Source organism: Podarcis melisellensis (assembly GCF_964234715.1).
Source record: "Podarcis melisellensis genome assembly, chromosome: 8".
Lineage (NCBI taxonomy): Eukaryota > Metazoa > Chordata > Lepidosauria > Squamata > Lacertidae > Podarcis > Podarcis melisellensis.
Genome location: NC_138540.1, coordinates 43,715,172 through 43,737,044, shown reverse-complemented (window position 1 = coordinate 43,737,044; position 21,873 = coordinate 43,715,172). Strand labels below are relative to the sequence as shown.

The window sequence follows — 21,873 nt, the reverse complement described above, 5'->3', positions numbered from 1 at the left end:
GGGGCTGTTTCCGATTCTGTACTCAGCAGAGCAAAACCCTGCAACCAATTTGTTTCCTTGAGGGCTAAAATATAAGACGCCCACTCCCCCCACCCACCCCCTGTCTCCAGGAGGAGCTTGATTTTTCTACAGCTGCTAGGAATGGCCAAAAGAGGCAAACAATGAGTTTGAAAATCTGAGGATGATGGGGGTTGGATGCTTTGCAGTCAGCCTGCTGAGCGTGAATCCATTTTCTCGCCTCCCTCTCTGCAGAATAAATTAGAATTTGCCTGATCTAATAAAATGGCTCCATCTCTCTGCCATCTTTCCCTCCCAGCCTCCGCTGCTCAGCCATAGTGCAGGCTGTTTGCCTCTTGTTTCCCTCTTACTTGAGCCTGCTGGCTTGGAATGGAGCTCATGAGCATGCACCACAGATTGGGGGGTATGGCTGGGCAGGACATTTGTTACAGCAGCCTCTCTCTTTGTTTATTGTCAGGCCTGTTAGATGTTTAATGGAGGTGGCTGCCAGGCTGCCAGAAGAAGCCCTTTTCTGTGGCGTGTGGGGAAATAGCAAAATAATAGTTGTGGATAACAACTGAGGATGGGCAGGAGTGAAAAGTGCCAGTCAAACTGACACAACAGCCCTGCACCCCTGCTCCTTATCCCATCACATCTCACACTTCATGCCTTTGCTACAGGCTACGGATGGGCTTGTTGCCACTTGAACCTCTTTTCCCTTTGGATTTTGATTTCCTAAATTATTTGTTTTCCCCTGATTTTGCAGTGTGTCTTAGGACTGCTTGCTGCTGAGAAGGATCCTACTAAGTGTTAAAGACCTGTTTTAAAAATAGACCAAACATTATCTTTGAGACTTGAGCAGGCTGTCCTCAAGGTAGCTTTCATTTTTTGAACTTTTTGATATTTTTCTTTGGTGCTAAGCAGCTATTTTGACTCCTCCTCTGTGTTAATCTCTGGCTGGCAGTGCACATAGCCTAGCCTGGGGCAAACCTTTCTCCATACTCCACCAACTAGATCACTAAAGCAGTTACTGATGGTGTTCTATGCCAAAGGTATGCTAATTTCGATCACTGTAGAGAATATTTAATTAACAGGTTCCTGGTACGTACGTGTGTGTGTGCATGTGTGTAAGTAAGTGTAATCATCTGACAAAAATGTGTCGGTTGCACAGGTAGAGGCCTGGTTTGCACATATGTTAAGGCAAATTAAGTGTAAACAGGCGTGTGGGCGCTTGGAGGAATCTTGTGGCTACTTCACTTTCCCCCTAGTCTTTGTTGCTGTACTACTTAGAGCCAAGCCATGGTTTGGCTTAGCATTACAGCCAATTCCAAGCTCCTGATTTGCTTCACTACACAACCGTGAGCTGTAGCCAAAGTTTGTGCTTGGCTTACTGCTTTTAGTTTGGTTTGGAGAGACAACCTGTGAGCCCAGGCTCAGACATAACAGTAAGCCAAACTAAGGCTTGCTTCCAGGTAGTACAGTGGCAGTAGGACCAGGGAAGCAGCTGTGATTTTTCTTCTGAGTACCTGTACACTCAGTTGTTCACACTTAACCATGGTTTGGCTTGGTATTACATACGAACTGGGTCACATTTTAATGTTTAGCATTGGATTGCATATTTAAGCCAATAAAAAATTAGGCTTTCTGTCCAAAATAAATTATTCAAACCAGTAACAAATCTGTAGTGCCACACCTTGTATATACGTTCCCTGTGCAGACACTTTATTCCAAACTCCAATTTTTAAAAAGGAATTAAGGGGATACGCTTGCTTTGTTTGTTTGTTACAAAGCAGTGGGGCAGAAAGGGAGATTTAGGATAAAGGATGAGTGGTAGGGGAGTAGTGGGAAATAATGGTGGTGTGGTGGAGAGGCATAAGTTGTGCAGGACACAACTGGAGCCGCTGCCCTTGAACACTATGACTTTTTGCTTGCAGTTGCTTACCTGTTGTTCAAACATATCTCCACAAACAAAAGTCCAGCAACACATGCTTAATTTTTCAAGTGAAAGCCGAGATTTTCATGATTTGATGCCAGTTGTCAGATCACATGAGCGTAGGAGTACGGCAGCCTCCCTTTGTGCAGCTGAGGGTTCTCAGATTTGCAGTCCTCTGCCACATCATGCTGTTCCTTTGTAGAGAATTGCTCGCCACAGGCAAATGCTGTAGGAGGTGGCCAAGCCCAAGGATCTGTATGTCTCAGTTGGGCTTCTGCCTATATGGAGAGCAGGGCTCCAGATGGAGTCAAGGAGGAGAGGCTCTCTTCTTTATGCGATTACATTTATGGCAGAGAAGAAAATGCTTGAAGCAATCAGCATGAAATTCTTAATTGCTTTGCTTACTTCTATTCCCCTTGTGGGATAGATTGTGCAAATGCAGGAACTGCTGGCCCCTCATGGCCTTGCCTTCTACACTATTTTTAACCAGTGCTTTGTTTTGTAAAGATGCGCAGAGCATCCCTCTCCCGGATGCCACAGAAGAGCAGGAGGGAAGCACTTGCTGAGAGCTCCTTGAGTTGATAGGCTGTTGCTGCTCCTGCCAGGTATTTGTGGCTGCTCTGTCTGGCTTGACTGCCTCTCCTTTCTCCCATAGCTTTGTTCAAGGCTTCTGCTTTGTTATCCCCCCTCTCTCTCCCCCCCCCCCACCAGCCACTTCAATGTGGCCCACATCCCTCCCTCAGATGTGTTTCTTCCTTTTTGAGTTTCCAGCACGTGTCTCAGGAGGATGTGAAATCCAAGAACCAGATCTCTGAGATTTCAGAATAAAATAAAAGTAAACTCTGCTTGAAAACACTTTAGCAGGAAAGCCAGGCTAATTGTAAATCAATGAGTCTTAAAATGCAGCATTGATCTCCAGTTAGAAGTTTGAAAGGGAAAGCGGTAATTACTGTGCTCCAAAGGTAGCTTTTTCTCTCATAAGTTCTGGGCAGAAAGAAGGCTCATTAAGGGCAGCAATTTGGAATCTGGGTAATTAGTTTAAAAAGTACTTTTGTGATGTGATTTCCTGAGTTGGAAATGACTGGAGTCTTCCCACCTTTGTAGTTTAGCCCCGATAAATCAAATCTTGTCGATGGCTTGTAGATCCCTGGAGGTCCAGTCTGCTTGCAAAGCTGAGGGCAGCCATGGGGCAGCACCCCTTCCAACACCTTCAGCCTGCTGTATTTGCGTGGAGTCAATTTCAGTTGTTCTTGGGCCAAACAACTTGTAAGCACTGTGTTCCTTTGAGGAAGAAAGCTGGGAAGTGGCTGAGACTGATCCAGCCACCCTTCCCAGATCTTCAAATCAGCTTCTTTTCCTCCTCACACTCTGTCTTGTCCAGGAATCCAAAATAAGATAGCAACTACCCTCAAAGTGTTTTCTTTCTATTTAGACACCAGACTGCTGCATGGGTGGGTGGGCAGCCACCTAGGAGGTACTGAGCCCGTCACCAGGGGTGCCCCAGACCGGAGCAGCAGCAGGCAAAGCCCCACAGGACCGATAGCAACTGTAGCAACCAAATACTCAGAGGAGGAGGAGGACAAGCCCCTTTCCCTCCCTTCTCCATATCCTCCTGCTCTGATGAGAGAGCTCCTTAGCCACACACAGTGGACACAGAGGCAGGAACAGGAGGATGCATCTTTGCCAGGACAAGAAGCCAGCTTCCAGGTGCAGATCTGCCCCCTTGGATAGGGAGGGAGGTGAGTTGTTGCCGGACAAGGAGAGGAAGGAGATAATTCATCCATACTTTTCCTGGGCCCAGACATTAGACAGCTCTTGGGGAAGGTGTGCAAGCATGACAGTGAACCTCCCTGAATAGGTTCCAACAGGCTGAGAAACAGCCTCAGGCCTCAGACAATGGTTTGAAGGCCTTCCCAAAGCACAAGGCCATCAAGAGGGTTTTACCATTCCCGGAATAATTTGAAGAGAACATTTTGAATGAATGGCAGATTCCTGGAGTCTCCAAGGCAGGACACTCTGTCATGAATTGTCTATCCCTTTGATAAGCATGCCCTGGAGTTGTTCAAGGTCCAACTTGTACATGCCCCCCCTTTTTAATTTCACATGGGTCTATGGTGTCCTGCGATGGGGATGACTTCCCCAAGAACAAGAGGGCAGAAGTCTTGCTTGCATGAAGCCTCAGCCTTTGCCATTAGGGTCTCAGAAGCAGCCTCATTCATGGCCAAAACTTGCCTACATTGGGGTTCAGGCCATGCTGAAACGAGCCCCACTCTAGGCCATCTACCTACATCAAGGAATAACAAAACTTTCCAAGCCATAGTCCTACATGGCCGATGCCTCAGCAGATACCTTACAATTCTCTGTGAAAGCCATGACAACAGACTTGGCAGTGCACAGGCAGCTCTGGCTTAAGCAATGGCATATAGATGCTAAGTCAATGGCCATCCTGGCCAATGACCCCTTTAAAGGGAGCAAGCTCTTCAGGAAAGGGCTGGAGGATGCCCTGGTAGAGACTAGGAACAGAAATAGGGCACTGCCCAATAAGCAGGTGAAGAGGAAGGGTCAAAAGAACCGTTACTCTTCCTTTTGGAAGGGCTCCTTCAACTGCCTCTTTGACATACACCGTGATGCTCCCTCCAACTGGGAAGGGCAACATACTATGGGGAAAATACCTCAAGTCTCCTATAATGCAAAGAAAAGGAGGTGCAAATTCTAGCCGGCAGAGGGGAACCTTTGATCCATCATCCCCTTCAGCAAGAATGGCCAATGGTCAGGCATGATGGGAGTTCTAGTTCAGCAATATCTCTGAGTTCCCCTACAATAAAGTTTGTAAGTTTCCTGCCCTAGGGTTTGTAAGGTAACTGGTTCCCTTTCCCTTTGCCCCCGCTTTTCTGTGTCCAGCAGTGTGCTGCAGCAGCTAGTGTGTATAATTCACTTATGGAAGAGTAACCACAGCTAGAATACTGACAGTCCTGGGCTTCTCAAAAGTTTTGCTGCTGCTCACAATTGGGTGGTTTGAGTAGCATGTGGACTTTGAGCTCATCATCATATATTTATTTATATCCCACCTTTTCCCCCAACAGGGACTCAAGGTGACTTACAGAAAAAAATAAGAACAGCTAAAAACATTTTTTAAAAAAATCATTAAAAACAATTAAACATTAATAGAATTAAAGGCTATAAGATCTATTAAAACTTACACAACAAAAAAAGCACAACACCAGCCCTTTCATTAAAAGCAGCCAGTTCCCAAAAGTCTGTTAGAATAAATCCTCACTTCCTCATTAAATAATTTGCTAGTTTCTTTCGAGCTGCTACTAGCCTATGAAAAGTGACATTTGCATCCTTAAATATGAACTTCTTCCCTCAAAAAGATCAGCACCACCATATTTCTCTCCCTTTCCTCACCACCCTCTGGTGTATCTTGTTTTGTGGCCTCATCACAGCACCATCTCTACCCCCTCCCCAGCTTGAAGTCATTGAATACCTTGTACCCATTGACTGCCCATGGTATAACTCCCCTTTTCCCATTAGAATTGTAGATGAAACAAGTAGAGTTTCTGGATTTCCCCATATTTATCAGCAGGTTGCTCCCATGTCTGCATATACAGTGGCTTGCGTATACAGCACTCAGAAAGACCCACAAGATGTTGCAGTCTTGAGTATGCATCTGTAAGAGGATGGGTAATATATTTTCTGGGAGTGCAGGCCTTGCATGATTATGGATGTCTGTACTGATGGATTTCTCATGCACATGTGTATGTGTATAGAGAGAGAGTTCGATGAAAAGGTCGTGTATTGTGCAGGAGAAGAGGTGTTTTGCCATACAGACCCACACATGGCCAATGAGAGCCTGTGGGGAAGCTGGCTTCAGAAGAATGAGAAACCCTTGCAATGAAAGCTTCTTTGCTCTGCCTTGAACTCCCACCTTCTAACAAACAGGGAAGCGAATGGCAGCCGCTGGCCAGAAATTGATTACATTAATTGATATGCCAATAAGAGAGCTTGTTACATCTGCCATTGGTTAGGCCAACTAACAAGTCCTGCTGATCAATGAAACCAATAAAGATTTCATCCATTAATGAGCAACATGGTAATTAATGTTATCCATAAACCAATTAGCCTGGGTAGCTAATGTGCTTGTTAGTGCAGTGAATGGCAGATTGTGGTACATTTGGGGGAGGAGGGCATCAGCTGCAGTCATGAGAACAGTAGTCCTGTTCAGGTTTGAAGGAAACAGGAATAACAGTGGACATTACTTGGGAAAGACAAAGTACAGAAAATCCACTGTGAGGCTCTCCTCAAGGCCCTTTCCTGTTAAGCAGCACCCAGTTGATGAAGACCATCTCAGAATCAGCTGGTTGTATTTCAGGGGTGCGGCAAAATTCTTTTGGAGGGGAAGAAAATTGGAGTGGCCAACATTTTTTGTTCCCCAGAAAGTCCTGTTCTCAGGTTTTGGTTTAATTTTAGAACTGTCAGTTTTTTACTAGTCACTGGAGGCCCCCATTATAACAACATAATAACGGCCCTTCTGCTACGACAGGCCAAAGGGGACCATCTAGTTCAGGATGCTGTTCCCACAGTGGCCAAGCAGATGCCTCAGTGAAGCCTGCAAACAGGACTCTCCCCCACTTGGGATTCCCAGCAGCTGACATATGAGACATACTGCCTCCAACACCAGACAGCATTTTAGTGTACTGTGCTTGAATATGTATAGAAAAACACACACTCTTTACAGAAGGGTGAGCCATTCCTGCAAGCCCAACAGCTTATTTAATTTGAGAAGCACAGGGCTAAATACACTTCTGAAGAAAGGGCAGAGGTTGTGAAAATAGATTGTCACTTTGTGCCACTCCCTGAAACTTTATAAGCCTGTATTACTAAGGGAAACTTTTTTGTTTCTTCATTACATTTGTAGTTCTTATTCTCTCTCTCTCTCTTTCTCTCCTGCCTTGCAAAAATCCAAAGATTATTTATGCAAAAGTGGCCTAAAAGTTTTAAAAGTGATCCCATGCCCCCTTGTTTTTTCAGATGTGGAGGAGGAGGAAGTGGAGCTTTCTAGAGCTTGACTAGTTAAAAGTAAGCCTTGTAGAGTTCATTAGGACTTATTCCTAAGTACATGTGATGATGAATCGCCAAAATGATTTGGAGAAACGAAGTTGGGGATAAAGTCAGTGGCACAATTTCAGGGAAGTGTTTGGGGCTCAATTTCACAAATGTTGCGCCAGCTCTAGCTTCTGCTCAACACAGACACTTCCTTTTGTCATCTATGGAGAACTGTGTTTGCTCAATCACATTTCTGCTCTGCTCCCATCTTAGTGTTCAGAGAAACCAATAGTTTTAAAAATACAACACAAAGCTGGTGAGGAGAAATTAAATTAAAATGATATTAAAATTGCCCTAAGCCCCATCCCAAATTTATTTCATAAACTTTATGCCCCACTTGATTGTAAAACACTTCAAAGTTGTTTGCAAGAAGACTAAAACAATAAAATTATCAGTAAAAATAGTTAAAAACAATAATTTAAAACATTCCAACAATATTTAAAATCTACCATAAGTTAAAAACATGTTAAAGCACATATAAACTTTCTACAAATCTGGGTAGGCTTGTCTAAGCAAAAAAAGTTTAACAGCCACCAAAAGGAGTTCAGGGAAGGTGCCTGTCTAATGTCAACAGGCAGGGAATTCCAAGTTGTAAATGTCTTTTGCCCCTCCTCCTCTACTTCAGCCTTGGACTCTGAACTGCTCCCTGTCACTGACTCTCCCTGCTCACCAAACCCTGTTCAACATCCAGCCCCTCTTCCCAGTCTTCTCCCTCTGATCTCTCCTCAGTGTCCCACCACCAATCTCCTGGCTCTGAGCTGTCCTCCTTTTGGAGTTCCCTGGCTGGTGCCTCCCATGACTCATCTTCAGCCAGCCAGTTCCTGACAGCATAGCTGTGGTGTCGGTCACAGCTGGGAAAAGGTGTTTCTAACCACTGAGACTGACCTGGGCCTCCAGTGACAAAGCTGGACTCAGAAGCACCTCGCAGACTGTGAACCTGCTTATTCAGAGCGAGTACAACCCCATCCAGGGTAGGCAATTGACCAGTTACTCAGACACAGGAACTTTTCATCCACAGTGCCTCTGTCTCACCAGGATTCAAGCTCAGCTTTTTCTTCTCATCCATCTTGCCATTGCATCCAAGCACTGGTCCAGGGACTGCACAGCCTCTCCCGATTCTGATATGGAGAAACAGAGCTGATGACACTGATGACACTTTGCCCCCGAACTCCTAAGGACCATTCCCAGCGGCTTCATAGAAATATTGAATAGCATTTGAGATAGGATAGTTTCCTGCGGCACCTCATAACATAGCCGCCAGGGGGCCAAAAAGCACTCTCTTAATGCTGCTGTCTGGGTTCAGTTCTGAAGGTAGGATTAGAACGACTATCACACAGTGCCCCCATTCCCTGGAGTCAGTCTAGAAGGATGCCATGGCCAGTGGTATCAAAAGCCAACAAGAAATCAAGAAGCAAGAATAAGGTCATACTCTCACTGTTTTGCTCTCCTCAAAGGTCAGCCATCAGGGTGACCAAGGCCAACTCAGTCCTGTGGCTAGGCCTGAACCCATTTTGGAATGGATCTGAACAAGCAAGTCTTGAGTATTCATGGAACCACTTTAAGGCTTAAACTTAGAAACACAGCTCGTAGAAGGAAGTTCATTGTGGTTTAGTTGCTACAGTATTGCCTCTGTATGCCTGTCCTGTGTGCTCCATGTGGTGGAACATAAAGCTATGTTTAGGGAGAGGGGTTATGCTAAGAGGATTTGGGAACATTGCTGACTCTCCCCCACCTCCACCCCACTTGTCAGGAGGTAGGCCATCATCTTCTGTGCCAGCTGGCTGTCCAATGCTTGTCTTAACACTTTGTTTAAAAATCAACATATTTATAAAATTCGTTTGAGCCCTGGCCTATTACCAGGACTGTCTTTGCAAGTAGTTGCCCCCCCTTCCTCCTTCAGAGAGCACATTTTAGAGATCTAGCTTCAAAGTAGCTGCAGTCACCAGATTTGGAGTATGCTTCCAGCCACCTTGCTAGAGGGACTTGATGAAAGGCATATATAGTCATTGCTACTTCCTGGTGTTTCAAGCAGAGCAGTCAACCTACAAAACTGTTAAGATTCTGAACCTGAGATACCAGTGAAGTCTAAACACCACATCCTCTGTGGGTCCCTGTCATCTCCCCTCCCTCCCTCCCTCCCTCCCTCCCTCCCTCCCTCCCTCCCTAGCCACGGTTCATAAGACTGTGTGGCATTACCACTTTGGTCTTATTTAGATTCAGCCTCACTTGGCTCATCTGCTTCCTTGTCTTGGCAAGTCCCTGAGTGAGCACAGACTCTGCAGACTTGGGCCAGATGAAAAAAGGCGGACTGAAGTTTTATCATCAGTAGAAAAAATGCTGAACAGTAAACCATTGTATGATTTCATTTGGTGGCCTTGTATACACAAGGAAGGGGATGACATGAAGAAAACCTGCAGGACTCTGCCAGGAAGGGTCAGTTTTCTGTTACAACCACTGTGCTTTTCCTGCCAGAAATGAGCACAGCCCCTCCACATCAGTTTTATGAGAGATTGCTCAGTGCCACCATTAAGTCCCCAACCCTCATAAAAACAGCAACAGTTTCCAGAGATTGCATAGCTGGGGCTAGGGCAACCCAGTCAGATGGGTGGGGACAAATAATAACAATAGGGTGTTAATCTGGTGGCCACCTGCTCTCTGCCAGTGTACTCTATCCCCCTTCAGTCATTGGAGCAAAGGTGGTATAATAGATGTAGCAGGTAAGTATTGCTCTGAGAAGGAGGTGTGATTACCCTTCCCCACCCTAGCCAGCACATAATAAGGCAATAAAAATGTGGAGGGGTAACCAAACAGTATACTGTGGGTTAGAAAGAGAGAGAGCATTTATGCGATAACATGGCTAGTCCGGAAGGGGTATAGGGCCTGAGAGGGCCCAGAACGATGAAGATCACTGGAGGAGGGTGCACATAAAGCAATAACAGTGCCTCCAAATGCCTAGCCCGATACTTGGTTGCCAGCAGTTCCTTTGCATTGTTAGGAATTGACCCTAGGAGACCCCTTGTGGATTCCCTAATTGAAAATTAATACTAGATCAATGCCATGAGCAATTTGCATATTGATCATAAACAACTTTGAAGGCACCAAGTGTGTGTCAGATCAATAGGACTCTCTGTAGGCTGCGGCGGAAGTGCCTCCTTTCGCCTCAGTCTGCACTCCACATGCAGTTAATGATTTGGGGATGTCTTTAAGTGCAGAAGAAGAAAGGGGAACCAGTTGGGCATGGGGTGGGTGGAGGGTGGCAATGAGATGTGAAGCAGCTTAAGACTTGGCAGCCTTTGAGCAATGCTCCCTGAGTGAAGAAGTTGGTGAGCAACAGTATTCCTAGTTTCTGGTGTGAAACTCTTTAAGGAAGGACTTTGAGAGTCAGTTGCAGTAGGATGCAGTACTATATATCTTTATTACATATCTTTAGGTGTCAGGCAGAAACACTTCTCTTTTCCTAGCCTTTGACTAGTTAAACAATATATGGTCTTTAAAATGAGGGGGTATTGTTTTTGTTTGTTACTATTGTTTATATTTTTGTAATTTTATATTGTAAACTACCCTGCGATTTTCAGATGAAGGGCTATATAGAAATTTGATTTAATAACACACACCATGGGCAGCCTAGGGATAACCATCATTTGACACCCCCCCCCCATGTGAGTTGCCAGTAGGTTCAAGAAAGCCCCATGCATCTGATTACTTCATTATAGAGCCTTTCATTAACTTGGCTGTACTGTACTGTGCTGATGAACTGCCACTGGCTGCAGGAGCATATAATTGAGAGAATGAGATTCATAGTGCAGGTGTTTTAGAGTCAGCTGTTGGGCTTGAGTGGCTAGTCTTAGGGCACCTGACATGCTGTTCTACGTCTCTTTGAAGGCACAGCAGGGTCCCCCTCTGTGGAAAAGTAGAGCTTGGATTTTCTGTCTCTCGTTTCTTTAGAGTCCAACAACAGGGTCTTCAGGAAGCTGAATTCTCCTTTGCCAAAGCAATTACAAGCATCTTGCTGGTTTTGCTGCCCAAGCTGGTGATGAAGTTGCTCAGTCTTCTGCTATCTCCAGGCACCCTCCAAAGAGACCAGATGCTGGGGTTTATCACTAGGGTTTCTAGATGACTGCTTCACCCATTTGGGAGCAATAGCTACTGGCTCCCATGTTAATGCAATTTTACTTGTTTTGCCAAATTACAGTAAGTGCTTGGGCCATGCTCTGAGCAACTCATCCCCCCACCTCATCCCCCAGCAGCACAAGGTGGTTAGAAGCAGTTCAAGGTTAAATGTCATCCTCTATTTCTCTAAGGAACATGCATTGAGGGGTATAAAGCCAAGGCCGAATTCAACAGCAGTTCTACATGAGTGTGAGGTATTGGCAGGAGTGTGAGGTACTCACTGTGTGTGAGGTATTTGCTCAGTGCAACGTATCAGTGGTGAAGCTGAAGGTTACATGTTACATGGTTCGTTGGTTCAGTATAGCATGGTGAGCTGGCATGGTAAAGTGCTGGTGGATCTCTCTGCAACTTGTTTCTTTACAATGTTTATTTCTAAGACCAGAATAACTGTATTAGAGTAGATTAGTTCATGAAGTACCAGCACCTTTTTAAGTTTATGTAGCTAGTTTGCTTATGATTGTATTGTGCCATGAGATAATAAACACTTTATACTTTGAACTGAACTGAATAGGAAATGTGTTTTCCTAACTAGGAACTCTGGAAAAGGCAGGAAAGCAGGAAAACTCTGGTGTTCTGCTGGAAGACTGCTAGAACAGTACATACTCTTACTGATCACATTGGTCAAAGTGTGGTGTAGTATCAACAACAGATGGTGGTACCAAGCCTAATAGTTTATAGGCCAACTGACTTCAAACAGTCTATCCAAAGGGAATCATTGATGGTGCAAATCTGAAGTATATTTGCTTGCATTTCTCCTGCAAAAGCAAGCTTCTAGCCTCTTGTGACCATAGATAAATCACAATGCCATCTTGGCAATTCCTGCTTCATCTGGGGTGGGGGCACCTTTGTGCAGCACTCAGTTGCTTCACATTTTCCCTGACTCATGAATTTGTGGCATGCCGGACTGTTAGGGTGTAATGCTGTGCTGCTACTATGACTGCAAAGCCTTCTTCCTTATAATGCTCACACATTGGCTAAGAGGCTACATATGCTTGTGCCTGCTTGCTTGTTGGGTACCTGTAGAAATCAGTGGGACACATCAGGCATGATTCACATTTTGTTGTGAGAGTTCCTGATTACTACCTGGCTGCTTCTCTGACTTGGTGCCTTGAGATGAACGTCTACCTTTCTACCTTTCTCTATCTTCTCTCTGTATATAATCTAAAAGCAGCAGACTCTATCAAAAAGTAATATAAAATTGCCTGCAGAGATCAAACAGATTAAATTTAAAGACCTGGGAAAAACAAGGAGGCCCTCACCTATCATGGCAATAACATCAAGGTAGGTGCCTGGCAGGGTTCTTTGGGGAGAGCATTCTAAGAGCAAAACTCCCTGGTAGCTACTTGCCAGATGTCAAGACAGCTGATGATGGTGGTGGTGATGATCTTAGTGTATAGACAGGCCCATATGGAGGATAGCTATCCTTCAGGCTAATACAGCTAATTGTGTTTCTAATTTGATGATTAGTATTTGAGTTTTATAAGATTGTTATCTGTACTCAGCCTCTGTCATGAAGGGAGAGGATATAATTGAAAAAAGAGGAATTGTTTTGTGTAGAGCACTGCTAGGGGACAAGCCATGCACCCCCTCTCCCTACACAGTACTTCATTGCCTAAGAGAGGAATGTTGTCTGAGGGAGAGGTAGCCTGACCCATTGCTCTTGTCTGAGAGGCTCAAAGGGTAGGACAGTTTTGTGAGAAACAATCTCCCCCTCCACCACTTTGACCAGGGTCAGCCCAAAAAACATGGTCACACTTCCAACGACTGTACCACATAATCCAAAGAACACTGGCCAGAATACTTTGCAATGAATGTCTTGGGGTTACTAGGACTCCTCTGGATGTGGCTACAAACTATCAGATTTAATCCCATTAGCAAGTAATCAGCTGGCACCTTGTCCTTAAACAAAACTTTTGGGTGGCACTGAGTCTGCCTTTGTGGAATGGGGGTTTTGTATGTCCTTTCTTCTGTTCTTGTCCCTTTATAGCTGCCTGTGGCTTCTAGAAGGTTGTCTTTGGTAGCTGCATTTGGACTACCTGAGAGTATCAAGGTATAAATATCTTCTGGGTATTCCAGCCAACCTTTGGGTGGCTTCTCCTTCAGGAGTTGCTCACTGGTGTTGGGCATGTAGCCAATCTGTACTTGGCCTGAGACCTGTATTGGGAGGGGAAGCAAAACACTGTGTTTATTGTAGAATTCACATAAGGCCTCTCTTCTGCACACCTCATATGTATAGTGAGCCAAGGATAGATGCTCTGATTTCTATTTTTTTAAAAAAAAAAATCAGTCTTTATTTGGTTTATAAACGACACAAATACACATGGTGGTGGTGGGACCCCACAGCACATAACTTACAAATCAAAAAAAGAAAGAAAAGAAAACAGTATAACACAAAAACAAAAATATTTCAGCCACCTCCTTGGTGTGGTGGGTTCTTTGTTTCCTTGTTACTTGCCTCTATTTTTCAATAAACTTAACCTGTATTAAATCTTATTTATACCTTATGCAATTCCGAGAGTTATTCAAAGCATTCTAAAGTTTTAATGTGGGGACAATTTTTTTTTAGGTATTGCCTAAAATCTTCCATTCCTTTTTAAACTTTTGGGTCGATCTATCCCTGATCTTTTCCGTCATAATCGCTAGTTCCATATATTCAAGCAGTTTAACTTGCCACTCCTCTTTTGATGGAATTTTATCTCCTTTCCACCCCTTGGCAATCAGCATCCTTGCTGCCGTTGTTGCGTACAAAAAAATCCTCCTTTTCTCTCTTGGGATGTCTGATGCCATAATGCCTAAGAGGAAGGCTTCAGGTTTTTTGATAAACGTTATTTTAAACAGTTAAAAAATAATAATCCCAAAAACTCTTAATTTTTTTACAACCCCACCACATGTGGTACATTATTCCCTCTAGCTCTCTACACCTCCAGCATAAATTTGAGTTGATTTTGTACATTTTGGCCAATTTGCTGGGGGTGATGTACCATCTGTATAGCATCTTCATAAAGTTTTCTTTTATAGTAAAACAAGCTGTAAATTTCAGTTCCCTTCTCCATAAATTTTCCCATTCCACCACCTGTATGTTATATCCAAAGTCCTTTGCCCACCGCGCCATAACTTATTTTACTTCTTCTTTTGCTTCCCAGTCTAGCAGTAGTCTGTACATTTTGGAAAGTAATTTGTCTTTATTTTTTAATAGACCTTTCTCTTATCTATCACAAAACCAATTTTTTTATCTACCTTGAAGATGTTGTTCAATAGTGTGGTATTGTAGCCAGTCTGTGAGATGAGATGACTTCTAGATGGCTGGCCTAGGAGTTCAGAGTAAGGAGGAGGGGTGCTGTGGTGTCAGCTGCTCCAGATGGGTGCAGAGTTCTTGTCTCCTGCCCTGTGCAAGACCCAGGCAGGTATGACCACCTGGTATGTGAATCTGACAATCTGGCAAGTAGGGACTGGCTTGGTGTTACCTGCCTTCTACCTGACACTGTTTTCTTGACAGAGATAATCAGCACTTCGCTGCAAATACGCACCACTATCCCTGCATTTCTTTTTCTTGTTTGGCCCATGCCCCCTTTGAAGCAGGGGCCCATTTGTACAGCACAAGGTGCACTACTGTCGATTTTGGTGGCAATAAAACTGATAATGCAGAAAACGTGATTGAGCAACTTTCACAAAGAAAGTGTACCCCACTTTGAACATGACAGAGATGACTTCCGTGCTGAGGAAATGCCATGTGTGAAGTGGGTCTGGCTGGAAGCAATGTTCAGGGAGTCCTGGTCTGAATGAAGCTGCTGATCTTCTCCGCTTAAAGAGTATAGGCCATTTGTTCAGAACTTGGAATAACTCTTGGACTGTCCCTCCTTCCTGACTGTTAACAGGAAAGGCTTCCATCTGTCCTCTAGGTTAGAGCCTGGAGCAAACAGCATCTTCAGTGCTGATTTATTTTGCGGGAATAAATGAAACCCCAGCTCAGAGTCGTCTTTGTTGACTAGTCCAGTTTCTGTATTTATATCTGACATTTCATTTCTATCCAGCCTTTTTCAGACAAGGTGCACTCAGAAGTAGTTGGCGCTAGGGTTTCTTTGAAGATGGGTGTGTGTTTGTATGTGTGTGCATATCTGGGCCAATGACCTGGCAGTCTCAAGCTATTTGTCTCTACTGCTGCTCTCCTCAGAGAGGTTCCCAGTGTCATTCCTGCTTCTGACAGTGTCATTTTAGAGGGTGAAACCTAATTTTTGCAAATTTCTTCAGTGAGGGGTCTTGAAAATATGTTTTGGGGTGAGAAATTCAAATCTGCTTATATTTTTGTGATTAGACAAAAATATTGTCCAGTGGTAAGTCCTAGCTTCGTACGTCTACATTTGATAAGGAAGCACATAAACTGTTTTTGGAAAACCAAAAGATTTTAATTTTATCTTCTGAATATGTCAGGTATTGTGAAATAACAATAAATAAGAATATTAATATGTAATATAACTGCAAGCACTTGGCATTCTTTTAAAATGATTTCTGTGCCGTTTTACACACATTTTACTTACCAAGTAAAATTAAATTATATTAGTTTAACCAAAATATATTTTGAATTCCCAAGTCATGTTACAACTTTTTAGCACTCCTTATTTTTGGAAGTTAAAAGTTGAAAAATTCAACACACCCTTATGCCAGGGCTGCAGCCTGCTTATTACTGTCCAATGATGGGAGCAGTCTCTTGTTGAGGCAGTGGAGTGGGGGGTGACATAGTAGGAATTTTTCTTGCTAACGGGGTGGGTGGGGGTGGGTGGGTTATCCTTCTGTGTTTCAAAGAAGCAGTCTGTGTACAATTAAAACTTGTTTCTGGTAAACCTCATTCCAGGAAGATGAGCTTTTAACAAAAGGCTTTTGACAGCTGCAGGGTATTTCAATTTTTTTTATGCTGAATGAAAAATCAATACATTTTTCTGGGTTATACATATTCAGAACAGGCTGGATATTTCCATTATAATGGAAAATGGGTGTCTGTGCCCATCTCGCCTGTCAGAGCTGCACCATCGCATTTTCCAAGCCACTGCTAAATATTTCAAACCCGATTTGATTGTGGTTCGTGACAGCTAATGTTTCTCGGCTCTTGAGTCTACTGGAACGGGCGGGAGTGGGGAGGCAAACATGCTCTACTTCCCTCCTTTCTCGTTGTCCTTTTCCACCCCAGACCCTGCAAGCCCTTGAAGTGTTTGGACGAGGGGGCTGTCATTTTGTTAAGGGAATGGAGAGGGGGGAAAGGCTCTGTTCGCCTGGCTGTTTTCCAGATGGAAGTGGGTGGATTGTCCATGCAAGGCTTTAAGGCTGTCCGTCAGGATGTGTGAAGGAGCAGGAGTCGTGGGGCCTTTTGTCCTTTGATTGGAGGTGGGGGCTGAGGCCCATTTTCTTGACTAAGCTTAGATTGGAAATTCTGTGCACTTCACCAAGGGCCGGGAGGAGATGCCTCCTCTTGAGAAATAGGGTTTGTCTACAACGTTTGTTTCACCAGAGGCAAAAAAAAACCCTCTGACTTGAGCCTTCCTTTGTGGAGAACTTTGAGCAGGACAAGCATGAAATTATTTGGATTTCCAAGTCCCACAGCTAAGGAATGATTCAGGGGGGTCAGCAAGTGCATCAGTTGTCTGGGGAGGCGCATGGCTGGTCTACCAGACAACTCCCTGCAATCTGTCCTTTTTGGTTCACACTGATCAGACCTTGCTTGGGACATAGGAACATATCCTATCTCAGGATAGGATATATCTCAGGAAGTCATAGCCTGTCTGCCAAGTTTGTAGGAGCAGAAGAGACAGGCCCTGTGGCATCCATGTGGGACCCAGCACACTTTGCAAGAGCTTTGCTTGCCCCTCAGAGGTCTGTGGGGTTTTTGTCCTTCCTGGCCAAATAAAAGTGTTCCATTGGTAACTTGGGGCTGGGATAAGGCATTACAGTAAGGATAACTTGTGAGACTTAGGCTCATTTTGCTAGCTAGCAGAATTAGTCCCTCTCCAGGTGATGCTTCCCCTTCCCTTTCAATGCTGGTGGCCTCCTTGGAATGCTTATTTGGAAAAAGAAACCTGGGTGAGGTGCCTACAAGGGGAGGGGGTAAAGACTCTGGGTTCTGCTGCTGAAGCATGAGCTGAGCCCAAGGATTGAAGGTGGGAGCTTTACCACATGGGCTATTCTTTCTTTTGTTGGGAGAGTTCTCAGTGTGGTCTAGGGGAAGGACCTCAGCTCTAGGAGAGTGGTATGTGTCTGTGTTTGTGTGCTCACTTTATGTTGGAAAGGTCGGGACTAGACTAGTGACACTCTGTCTTCCATTCTCTGTCCCCAGCCACAGTGGTCATCCATCACCACCCTGTAGTTGCCTATGCCTAATGCTCTATTTGTAGCTGCTTTAAAAAAAAGAATTTCCCCTAAAGAAATTGCACTGGAGCCCTGGCAGGAGGCAGAGGGGCATCTCTCCCGCTACACATGAAAGGCACTGCTGCCACTGTTTAATGTTTTTAGGGAATCCTAGAAAGAAGGGCTCTTGAGTGCCTGAGGTCAGTGCTGAGCTGCTTCCCTACCCTTCCCTCCCCACCCCAAATAATGGGCTTCTTCTGCTGTTATAACCAGTGTTGTCCTCCTCCTAACGCCCCCTGCCCCCCATTTGCAGGTTGGTTCTTGAGAGACAGTATCTCCTTTGCAGGGCTAGCCAATAAAACAAGGCAGCAGAGCGGAGGAGAGAAATTTGCAGTGTGTATCCTTGTTTTTTAATCATTTTTCTACCTTTATTGGTATTCATAGCTCACATTTTCCTGGTTACTGTCAGCCTGGGCTTTCATCCATTTTAAAGAGCTATTTTCCCCCTTGTTGTTGATGATGATGGTATAAAGACAGATGGTGTAACTGCTTATGAATGTCCTATTTTATTTCCTCTGAACCAGACAGTTTGCTGGAAGACGTATATTATTTCCACATGCTTCGGAGGGGAGCCCAGACAGTCCAGTCGCAACTTAGCAGCCAGCCGGCTGGCCAGCAATCCTTTGCTTGCTTTGGAGAGGGTGACACCTCTAGGTGGCTGCTGGGACTGCAGGGGACCTTCAGCATGGCTGGGCCAGAAGGGGCTTGGTGGGCATTTTCTTCCTTTGAGGAGCTTTTTCCAACATTTGGCTGGAGGAGAAAGACTGCTCAGGAGGCCCACATTTTCTTCTTGCTTAAAGGTGAAGCTCAGATGGAGCCAGTAGTCCCTAGATTAAACAGCCACCAGTCTTAACAGTAATTTATTATTATTGTTGTTGTTGTTGTTGTTGTTATTACCCCACCCAACTAGTAAAAGCATCTGCAGCTGGAAATTGTTCCTCCAGGCTTCACCACCAGTTCAGCCTCTATAAGCTTGTTTAAATAAGAGCAAGTAAGGGCATGAATGTCCTTCCTCCAGCAGTGCAGTGTGGTACAGTGGTTAGTGTGTTGGATGCTCCCTAGAGCACGAGGGGTTCAAATAACCATTTAGATCACTGGGTGTCCCTCAACCTAGTCTACCTCATAAGTGGGCAGATCTCTTTAGAGGAAAGTTTATTCAAAGCCATGGAGCTGCTCCAGGCTTGGCCCATATGCCAATGAAGTACTTTGAACACTCAAGCATTTTATAGACGTACTAAGCATTACTACATCTCCTCCTCTCCTTTCCATAGAAGATGCACAATCAGTGTGTTCTGCATCCCAACTAGCTTTATGCTTTCTCTGCTGATAAAGCGAGGAAGGAGATTCTTCTCCTGCCAGGAGGCCATTCTTAAATTCTCGGGGCTTACATCACTAGTTGCTTCACTGCCTATTGGATCCTTGAGGCACACACAAATTTTGCTGAGTGCTCACGTGAGGGTCACAAAGTGCAGACAGTGAATGGCACGAGAAAGGACAGTACTGCTGCAGCTTCCTCTTTTTAGGAACTTGGCAACTTATACTTCAGTGTTTTGATAGAACTCCCCCACCCCACAAAAGTTTGTGATATCAATACAAAGCAGTTTGGCCCCTGATGTTGTGCTGTGTGTGTGGTACAATGTTTTTGATGGCTACCTAGTGCTAAAGAACAGGTGTGACTATCTTTCCTGGGTGTTCTGTTTACTTTACTGCTTCATGCACAGATGGGATGTCTTACTCTTACTATTCAGTCCAAACAGACTGTCCAAACCTAGGACCCAGAGGACAGGGCTTTGGGGATACTGTGTGATTTCAAGGCAGGTTTGAGACCTGACACCCCAATGGGTGCAGACTGACCGCCATGTGGGGCCATTTCAAAAGTGTTGCTGATGGCCAGACCCCAAGGTACACATCACACCCATTTTATCTGCTTGACTAGGTTGGTTGGACTGAAGAGCCAAGTGGAATTATCAGATGTACACTGACTGATGATGACTACCTGTTTGCTTCCAGATGCTTGTGAGCTGATTGACTGATGCTTTATTCAGGTTGCTTTCTAACACGGTGAAAGTTAGCTTTGTCACCTTCCCCTCCACAGCTTTGGTCAGTAACTAGCATGGGTTGTCAGTTTTCAGAGCTTTCTACCTGCCTTCTAATCTCTGGTCCGATTCTGTCCTCCCTTCAGCTGCATACCAGCCCTGTCAGCAGTGTTTTTACCTGGCTGGAATATGTCCTTGAACTCAGACAGAGCCCCTATCTTAGCTGCATAGAGGATAGAGGGTTGTGTGAGTCTGCGTAGAAATTAGCCTACTATACAAAGGTGAAAATGGCGTTCTCCTCTCCATCCACTTCTGCTTCTAGCACTGTCCACCACTGGCATGTGGCCCCTGGAGAGTTCCCCAGAACCATACACAGAAGCTACAAATGGCTTGGGGCCAGGTTACTTCAAGGATCGCCACCTCCTGTATATATCTGCATGGACCCTGAGATTCCAGGTTTTCCTGCCTAATGAAGTGATGTGTGTAGTTGCTAGGGACTGGTCCTTGTTGGTGCAGCCCCAGTTATGGAATGGTCTGCCTAGAGAGGCTCTTTTGGCACCGCTGCTAGGTGCCTGGTGAAAAGACCTTTTTCTCTCAGGACACTTAACCACAATATGCACATTCCCTTGACAGTTTTAAATTGGTTTAGCTCCTGTGTATGTTCATTCATTTGTATTTATAGTCATAGATTGTTGGTTTTTTGGGGGTTGTTTTTGTTTATTGTTGACTTACTTTATTTTGGGTTTACTGTTTTATTGTGAAAAATTGTGGATTGTATTCTGTTTTTCAATGTTTGCAAACCATCCAGAGCATTTGGTTGTGTAGGTGGCATGCAAATGAAATACGGTAAATAAATTTGGAGGCCAAACTAAAGCTCTTCCTAGGAGATTTAGGGGATTATCCAGGGAAATAGATGTAAATTGAATCCACAGACTCCTAGCCTGAGCTTTGTATCCAGTGAGCTTGTCAGCAGTGTTAGAAATTAGCCAGGTGCCAAGTGTGTTTTGTGTCTGGTGTGGGTTCAATCGTGAGCACGTGGAGATCTCTGGATTCCAGGTTGGTGACGACATCTCCATCTAGCTGGCCTCTCCAGCTTTCTTAAGCAGGTAAGCAACAGAGTGTAATAATAAATCCCATTGGGGGGGAAATGGTGGCTAGACATACCGTTGTGGTGACCGTAACCTAGGTTTAAGGTGCCATTTGGCAATTAGGTTATATATCTGAGTTTCTAACACTGCTTGTAAGAAGCAGTGGCCACAATTTCTGTTGCTCCTATAGCACCTACTGCATGCCTCCCTGCCATGCAATTGCCAAAGCTTCTCCACCAGGACCCCCTTTGGGTCCTGTTTCAGCCACTCAGTTTCTGCTGTGACTTGGAGATAAAGGGAGCATGTATTGGGCTGCACCTGAGGATTCCCAAATGAGATGGGAAACAACCCAGAGTCCATTGTAGGAGCAAATGTGGGAAGGTAGAAGAAGTGACTTAAGGCAACATTGCTGCAGGTGTCAAGTGCAGTTTTTACCTCTTTCTTTTCCTTCTTTTTCTTCTCCCATTTCAGAGGAGTTGATTGAAGATGCAGAAGGGCCTCCTAGTGAGGCAGCTGCCGATCCAGAAGAGCCTGTTAAAGATGCAGAGACTGCTGTTGAAAAGGATGAGGGCAAATGGGCGGCCGGTGAGTGATAGTCAATGGAAGCCGAGCTCTGGTTCTCTCTCACACACTTTGCTCAAGTGAAAGTTTTCCTACAGTGGGTTTGGAGGCTGTTCTCAAATTTGTCTTAATCATTCTCTCAGTCAGAATATCCCCAGTCAGTCTGCATTTTATACCCCCTTGTTGATGCCGTTTTGTAAGAGCAGCAGTACATATTTATATTAGGAAAGAGGTGTTATATAGAGTGAACTTGCTCTGTTTCTTTAAAAAAAAGACAAGTGAACTTTGAAGATGAAAGGATTTTTGTGAAATAATGCAAAATCTAGAGCAAATTCTAAAATTGCCTAAGCCTGAATGTGAATCACTCTGAACAGTTGAGGTGGATGTTTACCTCCTACTATGGCAAGAGAAATCCTTGGGCCAGTTCTGTATGGAGCTGATTCAGAGACAGAAGAGACAAAGAGAGGTCTGACCCTTTATCCAGCCAATCCTACGAATGATTTTTCTTGTGCTGGCCTGGTGCATCAGTCCATACTCTACAGTTTGGGGCTGTATTTGTCCAGCAGCAGAAGACCATCTCAAGTCATAA

General features: G+C 44.6%; 1 protein-coding gene across 19 annotated transcripts in view; it reads left to right on the top strand.

Moving 5' to 3' along the window:
- Positions 1 to 21,873, top strand: part of ZFHX3 (zinc finger homeobox 3) — a 384,144-nt gene that overhangs the window by 325,783 nt on the left and 36,488 nt on the right. For all 19 annotated transcript variants that reach the window (XM_081923280.1, XM_081923279.1, XM_081923276.1 and 16 more), the window contains one exon: positions 21,195 to 21,308. In XM_081923280.1, the coding sequence (XP_081779406.1) occupies positions 21,195 to 21,308 (114 nt within the window). The remainder of the gene's footprint in view (positions 1 to 21,194; positions 21,309 to 21,873) is intronic.